The following is a 17,535-nucleotide window of genomic DNA, read 5'->3' on the forward strand; positions in this document are numbered from 1 at the left end:
GAGAAACCCATCATTTGGCATAGAAAGATAGTGGGTATGACCTCTGCGGAGAGAATTAAATTCTGTCTATGTACATACCCATTAATTTGCTCTCTCAATCACAACACAGTTACTGAGCTTAGCTATGGCATTATCTGAAGATGCAGGAGTGACAAGGCCTTATTTATAATGTCTGTGGAAGAAACCAGGTGATCTTGCTAAGACATGTTATCTCAAAGCCTTTTTACCCCCAGGCTGAAAGACTGTAGAATAAAGCACAAAATGCTGTTGCAGGTACAAACCCAAAGCACAGTCACTGTGCACACTGGTTTGTTGCAGGGGAACCTGCGCAAACTGGCCGTGCTCCACCATCAGAGAAGCTGGCTGCATTCTACTGCAGTTTCTTCCAGTGCTCATCCACTTCCTTTTCAGACGTGTTCCTCTCAAGAATATGCTGTCTTCTGGATTTCTTACTGTGCCATCATGCTGTCTCAAAATATGGATTGCAGCAAGACATTTGGTGTGGCCAGGCTACCCTCCAGAAAGTAATCTTTAAATCACTGCTCCTTTTGTTTTCTGACTCATCGGTGATTTATATGGACTGTTAATGTTTTTTCTTGCTGCAATGGCTGTAAGAGAAAGTCATTCCTGTGCTATTGAAAATGGAACAGGCTCTTTCTTCTACAATTTTGGACCCCTTGTTCTCAGCATTTCCAGAAAGAAAGCAGTACCTATATATATTTTATCCTCCTGGCTGACTAGTCTCTTCTGCCACATCCCGAGAAGCATCCAAGTCATTTTTGTGGAACGCAGATATCTTCCTTTATTCACAAGCCCACAGTCCAGTAGATTTGTTATGCTTAATGCTAATTCTTGAGTCATAGAGGAATCCTTCTTTAATATCAGGCTAATCAGTGCTAGTAGGATTGGACTCCGCAGGATCATGCAACTGCTTTCGAGCCAAGTAGTTTTTATATATATGCAAAAAAAAAAAAAAAAAAGTGTTTTTTTTTCTTTCTTTTTTTTTTTTTTCCCCCAAATCTTAAGATTCGAGATGAAGAAGCTTCCTGTCGCTGTGCTGACTGGGAGCATCTCATTTATTCCATTTCTGTCCTCTGTACGCTGCTTACACTTCTACAACTTGGCAAATATCCTAGCCCCAAATCCTTGAAGCCGTGCTGGATAACAGCCACTGTAGTCAGCTGAGGAATAATGTGCTTTTCATGCAACATGCTCAGGGAAACTGTGCTGCATGATAGCAGCTGTAGATTGTAACTTTACTCTTCTGTTCAACAGTAAAGATTAATTCTTAGGGCGATGAGGGTATTTCTATGTCTGGGCTGTAAAACAATCTTGATGACTTGAACTTCAATTTTGGAGTTGTCTGTAAGTATTTACAGTAGCTGCTCTTAAAAAGCAAAAGTAATAAAGATTGAGATATGTGATCTAGGTTTTAGCTATCTTTAGTTTTAAAATGCTGAGCACAAGCTCCAAATTTGCTTCATTAGATATAAGTGGTAAATGCTTAGCATTTAAATACGTCTTTTTATTATTACTTTTAGAAAACATAACTATGTGACTTAAGGTTTAGAGCAAGTGTATCTTCTGATGTGAGCAAGTGCCTATGTATCAGTAGGAGAAGGTTGCTTAAAAATACTGAACGTAATTAGAGCTCCAATAAAAACAGCAATCAGTGCAAATGTAAATGCGAAGATGAGCTGCAGTGAGGGACAGTGGGCAGGCTCACGGTCCAGCAGTGGGTGGGAGCAGTGCTGTACTCATCTGACAGCTATGCGAGGTCTGAACTTGCATTAAAACCTTGTCCATGGGAGGTACCACCTCCGCGTGCAACATGTGCAGCAGCAGCAAAGATTTCTCCCAAGCTGTTGCATACAGAATCATCTGCTAAACAGTGTTGCCGGCTTTTTCAAGGCACGTGTGTGTTCAACAATACTTTTTCTTCCAATAATCAAGTACTCAGCAGAATTTTAGGCTACGTTACACAGCTTTTGCTATATTGCATGACAAACTTTCTCCTCCATGGTTCAGTTTGTTGGAATTGTTATGAAGTATGCCCTGCGCTGTTGCAACTTTCAGCGTAGGTTTTAAAGACTGTTGTGAAGGGGCTTTTTTATTTCAGTGTGTCTTTGCAATACCAAGAATGTGCCAGAGCTCCCCGGTGTGACCAAGGGCCTCATCCAGCCTGCACAGCCCCTTCAGCTTGCTGTGCCTGGATAACTTGGTTTTCCACTCAGGTGGCCTTGCAAGGTGCGAGTAGAGAGATTACCTTTTGCTTTACAAGGTGAGGCCTTCCAAAAAAAAAATAAATATATATATATGTATTTTTTGATTACATAGTGACTTCTACAGTTGCTCTTGAAGCCTGCATCTCAAGATTTGGTGCAAGTCTTTGTTTTATCATAGATCATGGTTAAATCATTTACCATAACCATACCTTGGATTTAGAGCTCTTCGTTATCACGTTTCCCCTTTTACACAGGGCCCTTTGCGTGAGAGTTGCACTGCAGAGTGAAAGCAAAGTGACATACCCATGCCTGACACTCAAGCCCCTTACCTCAGAGCAAGTCAGAAACATGTACCACATACCCATGTATACATTAGTCATAAACTGGTCGTGTCCAGCAGACCACAAATCTTAAAACATGCACTGGCAGGTTGGTTTGGCTGTGCCCTAGAGCTTCCCAAGGCAGCATGCTGGCAGAGAAACCAACCCTGTTAACTCTTGCCTGAAATTTAGACTTGCTGGTTTTCTTCCCCTTAATGAAAGTCCCAGAAGACCCAGTCATCAGATCCTAGGCTTAGTTTATTTTTGTCTTTTTGTTTCAAACTCAATGTTTGTGAGACGTATGAGACATTGTGAGACATAAGGATGTGGGGTCTTAGGGACTGAATAAGTAGAGAAGAGATGAATAAGTATTTTTAAAATTCTTAAATGGTCCTAGATGACTTGTAGATTTGTCTTCAACTTGCCAAAAATTGAAGGGTAACCCCCTTATTCAGCAAGAGTCAAGCCTACGTTGCTACTTCAGTTCTTGTTTTCTCCTCAGGGAATTTAAAGCTTTCCTCAGCAGAGGAATGAGGCAAATGTAATTATTTATTTTGTAGTGTGGACCTCAAATCTGATTAAAAAACAAAAACAAAACAAAGCAAAGAACCTCTTTTCTACTTCCCTAAGGGATAGTAAGGAAAAGCACAGTTTAGAGGATTGTAATTTTTTATTTGAGTTTGTAGAAATGAAAGTAGAGATGGAGTTGTTCTGGAGCCTTTGGTAGAAATTTAAAATAGCATCAAGCTTCTGAGAGTGGATTTTGTATGAATAAGAAATTTGGAATGTCTGCCATAAAAAAGAAGAAAACAGGAAACTAGGTAGTGTACTACGTGACTTGCATACTGATATGCAAGAAACACACGGCAAAACAAGGAATTTAAGCTATTTACTACTTTGTATAATTCAATTTTTTTCAACACCATGAAAACCAAAGAATTAGTTTAGGAAATGCAGTAAGGGAACCAATGAAAAATAATACCAGAGTCTACTACATAATCAGAAATCTCAGTCCTTGGAATCTTTAACAGAAAGATCTGAAACTTGAAACTTTGCAATGACTCTTCCCTGTCTTTCCCTCCATTCCAAAATGACCCATTTTTTTAAAAAACAGGATGTGAATGGAAAGAACTAAATAATCTTTTCCATTACTTGCAGTTTAACTCTGCAACATGTCTATTGAATTACTCCGATTTTTTTAGAGACACCTTAGTGATTAATTATTTAGTTATTTTAACAACATTTAACGGTTTTATCCTAATGACCTGATCTTCAAAGGTCATTTACCCATGACTGGATAGAAATCCAGACCTACAACACAAACAAACAAACAGAAAACCCACAGGTGACTTGAGCTTTTACATAAACAAGGGCAATCATTTTAAAGACCTTTTTAACAAAGTACAGGTGGCTTGAATGGATGAAAGATGCTTTAAAGAGCTAACGCATTTTAGATAGAAATGACTGCTAACCTTTGATACATGTTTTCTTTCATCAGTGGATCACAGAAAGATGTGCATTAGTGGGGTTATTGCTAGCTGTAGGCTTTTGGAAGGAAAATAGTTCATAATGGGAAAGAAAACTTCAGGAAAAACACTGTAAATGTCTTTTTAAAAAATGTTCTTTATTTCTTCTTTGTCCTACTTTCTGATGTTACTTTTTCTTCTGTTTCTTTATTTTTTATTTTTTTTTACCCTGGCAATCTCTTTTTGTGTCCTTTTAGTTTTAAAATACAACTAGTTACATGAGCAATTCGTAGTTGAGGAAAACATGTAAAAAAAAAATAAATAAATGGGTGGGTATGCCAAATTTGCTGCCTAGAATTGTCTTTTTTTTTTTTTTTTTTCTTTTTTTCTTGCAGCTCCTCCACGCTCTTAACTGATTTTAGTTCCCTGACACACAACTTTCTCATTAATTTAATGCTAAAGCACCGTTGTTTGTTTGTTTGTTTGTTAAATGATGGAATTTTATACCGGTTGTTAGGAAAGATTTTTCTCCTTTCTTGTTGACTGTGAATTGCAGTTGCATTTTTGCCTCATATGTAGTAGAGTTTGCATTACATGTTCCCAAAGGACATTAGAGGGGCAGTTTCAAGAATACCTACTGCTGCTGTGTAGTATTTCCATTCCACCCAGTCCTACCTTTCACACACTCCCATACCCATCACTGAGCTGTGCATTTGAAGCATCTTTTTCACACTCATGAAAGGAGAGAAAAACAAAATTACTATGCAGTCTGTTTTACACATGCCATTATTAGTCACATAAACTTCAGTTTCATTTCTCAAGTGATGCTGAGCTCTTTCAACTGCCATTAAAGTAAATCAGACTCCTGAGCGCTCATCTTTCAGCTGCCACTAAATCTTTAGAACCCACGTCTATAAAATGGATGTATCAGCCTACTTAATGAAATTGTGCGATGAATTGACACGTATAATAAGATGTCTGGCTGATCAAATTTACTGATATACACACATTGGATGACCCCCTGGCATTTCTTGGCTTATTTTGAGAAGCACTCTTTAAAATCTGTTAAGAAATAGCCATATGCTCTTCAGGTAAGACTTTTCTGGAGTCGTATGGTGGTTGTCCTTCACAGCAGTTTCTTCAGGTTTGATAGAAGTAGTTTATAAAATGGGAAATTAAGAAGGAAGTCGAAAAAAAAATAGTTTGAAGAGCTTGTTGAAGATGTCCTAAGATCAGTTTTGTACAGATAGTCCCGCACTGGTAGGCCAACAGTATTTGGTTCAATTGTAGCAGAAAGTCAAGGTCCTCCATCTATATTACTGATGTTTATTCCACTTGAAATACAGTGAATACCCAATCTCAGGTCAGCAGAACACTTCTAATTCACGTACTTCTCATTGATTTTTTATTTTATTATATTTTATTTTTTTTGCCTTGCTCACAGGTTAATATTTAGTGGCTTTATAGTGCAGTTGCAAAAACTGTGTATATTACCTTGCTTTAAATTTGCTGCTGCTTAGATTAGACTGCTACTATTACTTACCGTTGCTGCAATAAACCTAGGTCTCACTACTTCTACTTTATATATATATGCCTCTGACAAAAGAAGAGATAAGGACCTGAAACATTTGTCTCTTGGCCAGCTACAGATAAAACCCCTACTTAGGAAGGTGAACTGCTGCTTTTGTTTTCAGATTTACTTTTTGTATCAAAACCAGTTACTTGTAATTTTGGCTTCACAGAAATTTCATACGCTCAGATGTCCATTTGTCTCCATTAAATAATGAACATCAAAGTCCCCGTTTTTGCAGTTGGACACCCACAGCATTGGCTTTAGAAAGATGAATTGCACATATGGAATTTGAAACTGAGACCTTTGTAATGACCTGCACATAATGGTTACATGAAAAGAGGAATGTGTGTGATACACAATTTGTACAGTTCAGCTACTTGGTACAGTAAATACTTGAGCCTGAGGACTTTACACAGCTGTTCCTAAATATATTGTGAAGGACATGTTTTTTCCAATAGACCACAAAAAACTGTCAACAAAAAATCAATTTGAAGTGGAACCGTGATATCCTTTAATTTGGATTTCTTTCAGATTTGTTTTTGAGTAGGTGAAACTTTAAGAAGCTATCTTGAAGCCTGAGGCCATTTCATTTTTATTTTCAAAACTATTCTATTTTAACCCATGTGTGTCTTAATCTGTAGAGTATCTGCTTGAATATTTGAGCTCAGTTGTGTAAAATTTTACAGAAGTGCCTGATTCCTTGTCATCAGAAATTCTTCAGAACCTCATGCTATTAGCCAACATTTGAAATGTAAGAATTTAGTGTAATTTAAGCATCTCTTGGAAGTAGGTACTTTCAAGTTTATTATAATGTCTAAGTTTTGAGAGAGATAAAAGTCTCATATTGGATGATAAAACACCAAGACCAAATTTAACTTCAAGTAGGCATTGTGAGGAACTGCTACTCATATCTGTCATCTTCAAATGCTTTCAGTTAAATTACTGTCCTGTAACAGATTCTCTAATTAAATCAGTATCTTTAAATAGTAATTTATTTTATAAATTAATATATGTTACTTTGGACCTTTTCTGATAGAGTGAAGGTAAATATAAACTAAGTAAGCCTGGTGATACAGCCTGTAATTAAGCCTACATGTCCCTGTTTGGACCAACTTTTTTCCAACACAATTAATCTTCAAGAATAAAGTTTATGTAATAAAACAATGTTAAAAACAACAACAACAAGAACTTTAAACCTTTTCTTTGAGATGACATTAATGTTATTTCTCAAAGCATTGTGGTGTGGGGAAGCTATTCTTTCTGTCAGGGGCATGGATTTTGTTATACTAATGGAAATCAACCTGAATTTAATGAAATTACAAGGCTTTAGGAAAAAAAAAAAAAAAAAAAAAGAAAAAAAAAAAAGGGCTTTTAATATGCACATCAGAGGCTTCTTAGACATCACTGACTTCCATGAAGAACTTTTCTGCCAGAGTTTCTTTTCCAGCTTGGGCTAAAGAAGACTTCTGTGATTGCAGCTATAGATGGCTACAATCTGCATGAGCTGACCATGGGCCAAGTGCCTGGTGTGAGAGCTGAACACTTCTGTGGGTGGGTTGTCCTTGGTTCCCGTGAGTCTAAGTAATGTGGAGGTGAAGCCAATGGGTTTGAGTGTGCAGAACTTGGACAAGTGTCTGTAAACGTGGCACCAGAGGCCACAGAGGTTAGGAGGGAGTCTAGGACTAAATGTTACAGTAAGGAATGGAGTAGGGGACAGGGCCTGGCCATGGGAGGAAAAGAGATCAGCTGGCTGAGAAGTAAGGGAGTGACGGGTCAGAAAAATGGAACGTCATGTAGGATTGAAATGGAAGGAACTGAAATTTATTTGGACAAAGAGAATGGGAGCAAAAGGTGGTATGAGGTGAGAGAGAAATGGAGATACAGTGTAGGCAAAGAACAGGGACAGGCTGAGTAAAAAGGACTGGGGAGAAATAGGTGGAACTGGAACCAGGAGCAGCTAAACCTATAGACAAAGTAATAATTATAGACTGGGATTAGAGGGAGGAATTCAGACATGGAGCCAGAAAGGAAGGAAATCAGAACAGTTAGGCAAAAAACAATTGTGAGTGTATTGGGTGAGAATACAGGCATGACGGTGGGGTGAGAGGCACCAAACAGCCTTGCTGGACAAATACATCGGTTCTGGGAACAGTATTTGAGGAATAGAGTCGGACCAAGGGTCAAGACTAGGGTGAGTGAGGTTTGAGGACCAAGTTTATGTTGGAAGGAGCTGGACAAAGATGACTGGATTGGGACCACTGTGAAGGATTTTGCATTTCTATCACTCACTCACCCTTCAGATGGGAAATGTTCTGGTAAAGTACTTTGTTCCCATTTACTACTGCTGCAATCAGAAACACACAGTTTGAAGATCTGCAGTGGTACCAGTTAATGGTACCATCTATGACAAAGTCATTTAAATCCCGAGATGGTCACAAATTTAGTTTGTGGGTTTCAAAATTCTGAGTTCATTGTTTCCTGTTGCTTCCTTAGCACACAAGCTGAGGAGTCTACGATATTTTAAGTTAATTTTAAAAAATGTGATTTGAAGTGTTACATTCTTGGTAATTTTCAGCACTGGGAAAAATCCAATATTCAAAATTAGAGGATGCATTTGACTTTGATTTCTCATTTCCTGCCCAAAGAAGTTTCCTGAAGAATTAGTTATGTTTACGAATGGTGAAGTATGCCATCAGCAAACCTGTAAGGATATTTGTAGATCTGTGTACAGACCAGAGTTTGAATAGCATGCAGTAAGCAATGCCTGAGGCAATGCGTAGAACAAGAAATGAACAAAGCAGTCAGAGGCTAGCTTGTAGGGCCATTTACGCCAGTTGTGGTAAGGCCTAATGACAAACTGACGTAAGGTTCTGACGTATGGTTAAGTTGCAGAAAATAGAAAACTCATTTCAAGTAAAGAGGGCAAAATTATAATGGAAGGTTATCCAAGTCACTCCTTCCCTAAGCTTGTCATGCCTGTCCTCGATTTTTCAAAAATTTTTTTGTTTTGTTTTGTTTTGTTTTGTTTTGTTTTTCTTGTGTGTGTGTGATGCACATAAATGTATTCAGACTCTGTTTAGTGCTTTAAATGCTAAGCTGTTCTGGGATTTCATTCAACCTTAGCACTGACAAATAGCATGAGTCCTTAATCATGTGGGTGAAGGATGTGAGCCATGGCAGGTTTTTAAAGACAGCACAAAATTTAGCCCAGCTATTACATTTTCTGGATCGATAGAGAGGCTTGCCTGGCTCCTCTAGTTCTAGCTGCCAGTCTTCCATGCACAAATACCCAGGCTGGGTGAGGCGTTATATTTTAATAAGGAGGAGCCTATAAATAAATTCTGTGTGTCTGAACTTTTAAAATGTCGATATCACATGCTGCTTGCCTTCGTCTGAGCCTTTGAAGATTGCTAGCAATGCCTGTGCTGTTCAGACAGCCTGTGAGAAGCATTTGCTCTGAGACACAGCACCCGTGTCAGCACCTGAGCCTGAAAGGTTGGAACTGGCCTGGAAAGTCAGGGATCTCAGTTCTAAATCCGATCTTACCAGCCACAGATGCCTCTGTATACTCATGCCCTGAACATTTGAAAAGTTTTTATCTTTTTATCCTTTTTATCTTTTTCTTTATATTTTTTTCCTTTGTGTAATGAGAGTGTTGCTTTCCACCTTACCTTTTTTCTATGGCTGATGAGTGCAGATTAAATATTTGTGTTTTCTGTGTATCTTCTATTCTTGCTTTGCAATCAAGCCTTTTTTTTCTCTCCCTTTGCTATGCATTAGTATTTTGATGCTTGCCATAGTGTTAGTGATCAGATGAGAGATCAAAGTCATCTTAATGCTGAAAAGGGAAGGCGTACTCATTAAGTTCCAAGTGGTTTTAGCTGTAGCCCATCTGTAAGATAATTGTAGAAACTCTCTATCAAAATCTGTTTCAACCTATTTCAGTTGAAAGGGAAAATATGATATGCAGGGCACAGCCTGTTTGGGCTTCCCACATTTTTACTATTCATGATGAGTGTGGTATCTGTTCAATCAAAAATTATTTGGCTTTTTTTGCCTGGCACTTACTTGATAGAGAAATGCTGTTGATCTAGATGTGGAATCTGTAGATTTTAGCATTAGTTTCACAAAATATTACATTTGACGCTGGCAAGTAATGAAAACTGTAGTAATCAGTGGGATTCTAATTAGCAAAATAAGTTGTTCTAATCATCTCATAAACCTGCTCTTATGACTGGTAGGGCCAAAAATTATTGCTTGAAAGTAGTCTTATCTTAGGCCACTGAAGGAATTAAAGTGAATTTAATTCTGTACGTCAAGTTGCCCACATATCCCAGGAGTGAGGTTCTCCATAGGCAGCCAGCAACGCAAATTATGCTCCCTGTGGCAGGAGAAAACAACATGCTTCTGCTTGTCCTTGTCTGTCTGAAGTAAATAGCTTGAATCTAGCCTTGTTTACACAGGGGTAATTTGAAGTGTATGTTAAAATCAAGATAATGAAAGTGAAATTGAAGTTCTCCAGCAGGATTTCTGTAGTTAGGAGCCTCAGCGGTGTGGGTAAATGGTTGCTCAGTTGCACAGCATCCAGCATTTCCAATGGAGCAAAAATACCAGAAGCGAAGCCGAGATATCCCCATTCCCAGTCTTCTGTTTTAATTGCTGAGTCACACCCCCAGCATATAAGTTGGACAAAAAGGATGTATATACATGTGCACAGTATTATGATAAAAGAATAAAGGCTGTACATATAAATATTGTTTCTCTTGAATTCCTGATGTCTGCCTTCCAGCAGTCAAGGACTACTTAGGTAATGACAGGACTATATCAGCAGCCATCAAAATATATAAGCAAACCCTTTCAGAACTGACCTTTTCAGAATGATTTTACATGGAATTAAACTCTAAAAAAAAAAAAAAAACAAAAAAAAAAAACAAAAAAACAGCTTTGAAATACCTCAAAACTGCTCAATCCCTATGTTTTTAAAACCCTTTCAGACATGCTCATCAGTCATGAAAACTGATCATCTTCAGTGATTTCTAGAATGGTTTTGAGAGGGGCAGGGAAATTATGGTGCTCTGGAGGAGGTGAATACCCAAGGGGGAGAAATGTCATGGAAAAGCAATCTCTACAATTACCAAAATTGTATAAAAATTACACTCTGTAGCTTTTAGTGAATTCTAAAGCCCTATATAATTTTTGATATATTCTAGTCTTGTAGTAATACTAAAACCTTGACCCGATTTTTTCAGTGGTCTCCATTTCTAACAAGGTACAAGGACTAAGCTTTGACTGCCCGTGAGTGTGCGTTGTGCTGTAAAGGTGTTGGTCAGGGCAAAAAGGCAATGCTGGTATATGGGAGACCAAATTTCTGAGAGCATGCGCCTTGGTGAGAAAAGGAGACACACTGTCAGTAATATTGGTCGAGCTGATATTCACTAGGCAACAAGTCCCAGCTGAAATTTGTATGGAAAATGCTGGATGTGAGAAATGTGATGTTACTATGGAAATGATTTATTATCAGCAAAAGGGAAGCTTAATGGAGCCAAGCAACTGATAATCTCATTTAAGGCACATTTCTGGTTCTGGAGTAAAGTCTTGAGAAAATGTAGCTGGTAATGTGCATGTTTGCCTAGCATCACACTTCGAACCTATGAAGGGGTGCTGATTTGCTGCTTCACAGTTCTTCGTGGACAGAGAATGTATTTGGCCAGGATTCAGCTGATTCACCACTCAAGAATTAACTGCTGAAATGAGATTTTAGTATTTTTTATGTTGGTTGGTTGGTTGGAGGTTTTTTGTTTGTTTTGTTGTGTTTTCTGCACTAATATTGGGTTTAATACCAAATACCTACGAATGGTCAGCTTGGTAGGACATATGCAGCTGACCATTTGTTAGGACATGTGTTAAGTGCAGTAAAAAAGGGGATGGTATTTATTTCATGATGAATCCTTCTCCCTTACAGGAATACAAACGCAAGCTCGCCAGAGTGTCCCAAGTACGGAAAGAACTCAGGTCACGCATCCAGAACCTGCCTGATCTCTCTCGACTTCCCAACGTCACGGGCAGCCACGTACACCTGCCGTTTGCAGGAGACATCTACAGTGATGATTGATTAGAAGAATGCCCTTCCATAACCTCTACTTTTCTGTGAAATGAGGGGTAGGTCAGACTGATTGGTACTCTTGTAGTATTATTTTTGTATATTGTTGGAGAGTGTCAGTAAAATACTCTAATAATTTATAAAAAAAAATGGTTTAAAAAGTTGATTTGTTTACTATTTTATTGGCGAGTGAACATAAGGGTACATTTATAAAAAGTGTCGTCTGCATCTAATACATTAAAGAATGGGTAATTATCTTTTGTACAGATTTTGGTTGGGTGCGCTGTAAAAAACATGCTAAGATTTTTCCTATGTACCCTATATTTAATGTAGATCAACATGTAATCAAAGCATACTTCTAACTTGAGACATTTCAGTTGCTAGTGAGGGAGTGAAACATGGAAATCAGAAGTTTATGTCTGCAAGAAAGTTAAGACTATTTAATGCGAAGTTAAAAGTAATCCTACTGTCCATTACATTTAAAATACCCAATCTCAAAGCAAGTCAGGTGGTTTATTTTGAAGTAAATGTTAGAAACCAGTTTTGTATTGGAAAACATAAATCATGTTACACAGACTACATCTTTGAATGACTCAAAATGTTGCAATATGTTAGTGTAATTTAAAAGTCAGTGTAAGAAACTATACAATTGACCATTTTAATTAGGCTTCAAAATTGGAACTTTTCTTGTTACAGCTGCTTAGTTTCTAAATTGAGGGACCATTCATTTGTACTCTAATCTGTTTCTGGAACATCCATCTCCATCTAAAAAGGTTAATCCCAGAAATGCAAAGCCATTTTACAGCTTTAATTAAATTGAAAGGTCATTCTCTGAATGATCCCAATTGTTAAATGTCCATTACTAAATCCGACAACCCTATACACAATCTATACATGCAGTAGCATGGTTCAGCCAGGTTGTAAACAGTATAGAAGCTTTGGGCCAAGCCACCCCCCTCCACTGAGAAACCCCAGAGGCCAGTATAGGCTTCCAGCCCCCTAGCTCCAGCAAACATTTCTAGATCTTGATGGTCTTCTATCATGAGGAAAGGAGGAGACAGTTCAGGACTGTGTATAAGTTAAACCGTGGAAATTTAGTGCTGAGTGGTTTTTTGTTGTTGTTGGTTTTTTTTTTTGTTTTTTTTTTTTTTTTTAACAACCCTTTGCATGGCATGAATGTGGTATTTGTTTCAAGGTAGCCAAACCTGTGAAAATTCCTTGTTTCTATACTATGCACCAGCTTTTAATTTAGCTTAAAAACCTAAAGATATAGACAGGCACCTAAAGGATTGCCAGAAAGCTGAGGCTTTTCGGTCAATTGAAATTAGGCACTCAGTTGTTGAGGAGTGATTTAAAAATGTCTACCTGTACCCTTTGGCATTTAGATAACCTTAAAAACCTAGTCAGCAAGTGTGTTGAGTTGGATGGATCATCTGAGTATTTAATGATAACATTTTGTTCATGGGTTTGCACTTGTCAGACATTGTTTTGCGTCATTTAAGTTCAGAGGTTATGGGTCTAACACTCCTTTTCACATGAAAGCAAACTTTTAAAAATAATCTATACTTGTTTTCAAAAACTGCAATCATTCAGAATAGTCCTGGAGTGAAATTGTTGAAGCTAGGTAGTAATTTGTCACTTGTTTTTGACCTCTATAGGGGCAATCCCTAGAATACTTGCTGTATTCGACGTGAAGAAAGCTCTGTCTCTTTAAAATAGTCACACGTACATGTAAGCACCCCAGTCCAATTAGCTTTTCTCACAGAAGACATGAATGAGACCTTAGTTAAGTAGAGGAAAATAAGTACAAGCTTTGGCCTAGCATTCCATAGTATGCAAAGTAGAATATTAATGTCATCAAAAATTCTAACTGTCAGGTAGGAATGCTGAAAATAGCTTACCTGAGCTCACTGACTGTCTAAAATTTGTAACTATAATTAATTCAGAGGAGTGTTTCTTTAGTTCAGATCTAATGTGTAAAAATAAATAACACTTATTGCCATCTTTTCTTCTTGCATTTATGCTAAGAAAATGAACATCCAGATGAAGTTTACATATTAAATATTTCTGTTCTAATGTGTTAAAACTCAGCTCATAAATTTAGAAATACATATATGTGCATTACTGCTGCAGCTAAAGTTCAGCTTTGCTAAAGAATAGCATCAAATTAGTTATAACAGTGCAATCCATTAAGAACTATAAAACAAATCATAAACCAAGAAGGAATAATAGTGCATTTATTGTTGAATCTCATTCAGGGATTTCTGAATTTGTTACCCAGACATGATTCTAAGTGCAGTGGCATGGCTTGCTTAGAGTCCATTGAAGGATCTAAGTCATGGATACTCAAAGCTGTAGGGAATGTATTAAGCTTAAATAGCTTTTTGCTACCATAATTAAGAACAATTATAAAAAATAAAACTGAGTGCTGGATTTCCTTGATCTCTCAAGAGAATTAAAAAAGACACAACACTTACTTCACTAGGCTCGTTTTTCCTATTCATACCATTATCTTTGTCATAATGTTGCTTATCTACAGATAATGTAGAGCTGATGAAAGAATGAGGAAAAATCTCAACGTTTTCTTGGTGTATATAAGTTTTAATTTTGAGAGAGTGCTATTTTCTGGATGTATTTTTTCTTTATTGTGATAATTGTTTACTTCAAGGAGTATTTCATAGCTGGGTTTTTGGAAATTGTCTCTCAAAATTCGTTTGGAAAAGAGGACTTGCTGAAGGGAAATGTCACTCTTATAGCAAGTGTTACATATTAGTGGCTGAAGGGTACTTTTTTTTTTTTTTTTCTATGGGAAAGGCATCATGTATCAACTAGTTAGAAGATTTATATTGTAGCTGTAGTAGTATAGCAAGAGATAACATGGTATGATACAAATGCAGCCCTGTAGTGTCAAAAGATACCTCCAAATTCTCAGGTTCCAAAGCTTATTGCATATACGTCTGACATCTCAGGAAGAAAAGAGTCTGGGTGGGGAAAGAGTGAGTGCCTGGGAGCTAAAAGGGGGAGAAAATGTCTGAGTGGAAACGAGAAGCAAAACAAATGTCAACGCTTGTCAAAACAGAAATCACAGTGTGAAACTGTGAGCAGCACAGTAATTACCTGTAGCTGGGGTGATACAACAGAACTGCTTTGGGGTGTTGCAACACTGGGGAACTGTGTGCGTGTACCCTGCCCGTCTCTTCTAACATGGTCTGACTGTACCCAAACCGGAATGCCCACCTTACAAATTACATAAATAGCATCTGAACATTTTGCAGCAAATAATAATAAGCATAATAATCCGATTATTCGCTTCACTATATTGCACTTTTATTGAGCATTCTTTGGAAAAAAAATAAAAAAAGACAATCCTGCAGCTCTTTGCCATATGAGAATGCTTACCTTGGAGGTCACTGGGACTGCTTGTATACTCTGGGGGCTGCAGGATCAAGCTGTATTTTTGCAAACTGTTTTGAAAACTACCCAGAACATTACCCCACTTCTCCAGTTTCGAAAATAAACGTGGAGCCCTTAGTTACAAAAATAGTCGTTCTTAGAAATTGTGTTTCATTGCTCCTTTTGAAAATTAAAGCATACACTGCAGTAATGTTAGTTTGTCTGTCTCACTCAGGTAACGTTTGTAGTAATACATTGAAGCACCTCAGCTAATCCCTAGGAACACAACCCAGACTACATGCTTAATATGTATTTTATCTGAGTAGTCTTCTGAATGTCAAACTGAGAGCTTTCATTATAATAAAATTACATTCCTCTTTTCCTGAAGTTTAAAAAGACATTGTTTTAGTATTTTCGACAGGCTAATATTCCTCTCCTGAGCCAGTGGCAGCTCAGTCTGGTAATTTAGTGATTACCCAAAATACATACTTGGGATGCGGTAGTCCCCTGCACAGATGAACATGGAGATCATGCGTAGGCTTGATTGGCCCTCTACACAAGAGCTGGGTTTTGAAACGTGAACAAACTGATTCCTGGCTTTTCTACTGTGGAAAGGTTAGTGAAATAGCAAACCAGCATGTCTAAAGTGTGACTGTTACACTGATAAGTATTTAGGGCCAGTTCTGCTTATTGCTCATGCATATAATCACACTGAATATTCCTGCAAGTAAAGAAAGCAGATTCAAATGTACTGTCTGGAGTGGATTTTTATTTTTTTTTTCATTTTAATGAATGACCAATTTTGTCTCAGCTCCTATTTCAGTGTGTCATTTATCTTGATTAAGTAGTAAATCTCTTCCATCGTGTTATTTAGAAACCTAATTCTGATTTCATCTTTACAACATTTAAAGTATCCTACTAAGCATGATGTTTTTGTGGGAATTTGCAGAAGTTCAATAGCACTCTTGTTACTTGTTTGCAACAGAAATAGACTCATTTGTTAAAAGCTAACAAGAAAAGTTTGAAATGTAAAGATGTTTCATTATTGTGCTCTTCTGACAGATTGTGTAATCCTTGTGTAATTTATGTCCTTAAAATAACACCTGTATGTATGCTCTTTCATATTTAATAGAATAAAACATTGTTGTAAAAACATCCATGAAATCACTGTTTATTGCTTGCATATTCGATCTCATTTTGTGCATTGGTCTTAATGTAAGCTGCTCCCTATACCTAAGAGGAAACCAAAATCACAGAGCGACGCTGAGGAAATGATCAATACTAATTTTGAAGTTTGTTACTCTCTGTATTTGTATTTTGTACAATAAACTGAAATTTTTCAATGAGGAAGCAGTGCATTAAGAAGTCTGGGGTCATATATCTAAAGCTGCAATTTTTTAAAAAAGAAATATTGCTGATATACCATCAGGTTTGGCCAAGTTTTTTGTCACTTTCGGAGGGAGGAAGGGTTGGGTTTGAGGTACCATTTGTACTGTTCCAGTCCAAGGTTCCCAATATACAAAAATGTGAAAATGTCTCAAAATGGTTTCAAAATAAATAAGCTTTCACTGAGGTGGTTATTTTAATCTAATTTTTTGTAACATTTTCAGCATGGTGTTATCATCCTATTAGTATCAAAGGTAATGCAGTATAATTGCATGAGCAGAATTATATGAGCTGGGAAATACTAACTCTCAATCCATAATTAAATATTTGTACCCAGAGGTGCGTGCCTAATAGTGAAACTTCTTGGGTTTGCTTTACAAAGTCTTGGTAAAATTCTGGCCTCACTGGTATCGGTGCCTTTTCCTCTTGACAAAGAGAGATGTTCTAGCTCTTCACACGTAAATGAGTAACGCTGCATGGCAGGTGTTTGGCAGGGGGGCTCAGTGACAGTCTGTTGCTGCCAGCAAAGCCTTGTACAGGGACGTAATCTACTCTGAAGCATGCATCAGATTATGTATATGTGTCTATGTATGTATATATACACAACTGATGTGTTTGTATATACATACACACGCATATGCATGTAGTCCAGACACAGAAATATATATATTTATATGTATATTATATATACACACATTCTTAGAGGCTTAAGAATAACATAAAAGCACTTCAGATGATAAAAAATATCAAAACTACTTCTGCCTGGCGTTTGGAAGTATATTTGTAAACCAAGGAATGGCACATACTTACTTTTCCCCATGGTAATGTAAATTTAATATCTTGCAACAGTGATTCTTTATAAGAATGCATCTGAACTTCTCTGACAACTCCTGCTGTCAGTCTACACAGAAGATGTGGTCTGGAGCATTAACAAATACCATGTTGCAGCAGAATTACATCTGGCATGCAAAATACCTGAAGCTCAGTGCCTGCAATCCACAAGACCCTTTTTGGGGCATGTGAACTTCAGATTAACTCGTGGGTTTGTGGACAGATCACCCATTAGTGGCTG

General features: G+C 37.4%; 1 protein-coding gene across 1 annotated transcript in view; it reads left to right on the forward strand.

Annotated features, from left to right (window-relative positions):
• Positions 1-16,232, forward strand: part of RPRD1A (regulation of nuclear pre-mRNA domain containing 1A) — a 42,506-nt gene extending 26,274 nt beyond the window's left edge. The window contains exon 7 of the mRNA XM_084509536.1: positions 11,547-16,232. Coding sequence (XP_084365662.1) covers positions 11,547-11,696 — 150 coding nt within the window. The 3' untranslated portion in view covers positions 11,697-16,232. The remainder of the gene's footprint in view (positions 1-11,546) is intronic.
• The last annotated feature ends 1,303 nt before the right edge of the window (positions 16,233-17,535 follow it).

This window comes from Aythya ferina (genome assembly GCF_964211825.1).
Source record: "Aythya ferina genome assembly, chromosome: 2".
Classification (NCBI taxonomy): Eukaryota; Metazoa; Chordata; class Aves; order Anseriformes; family Anatidae; genus Aythya; species Aythya ferina.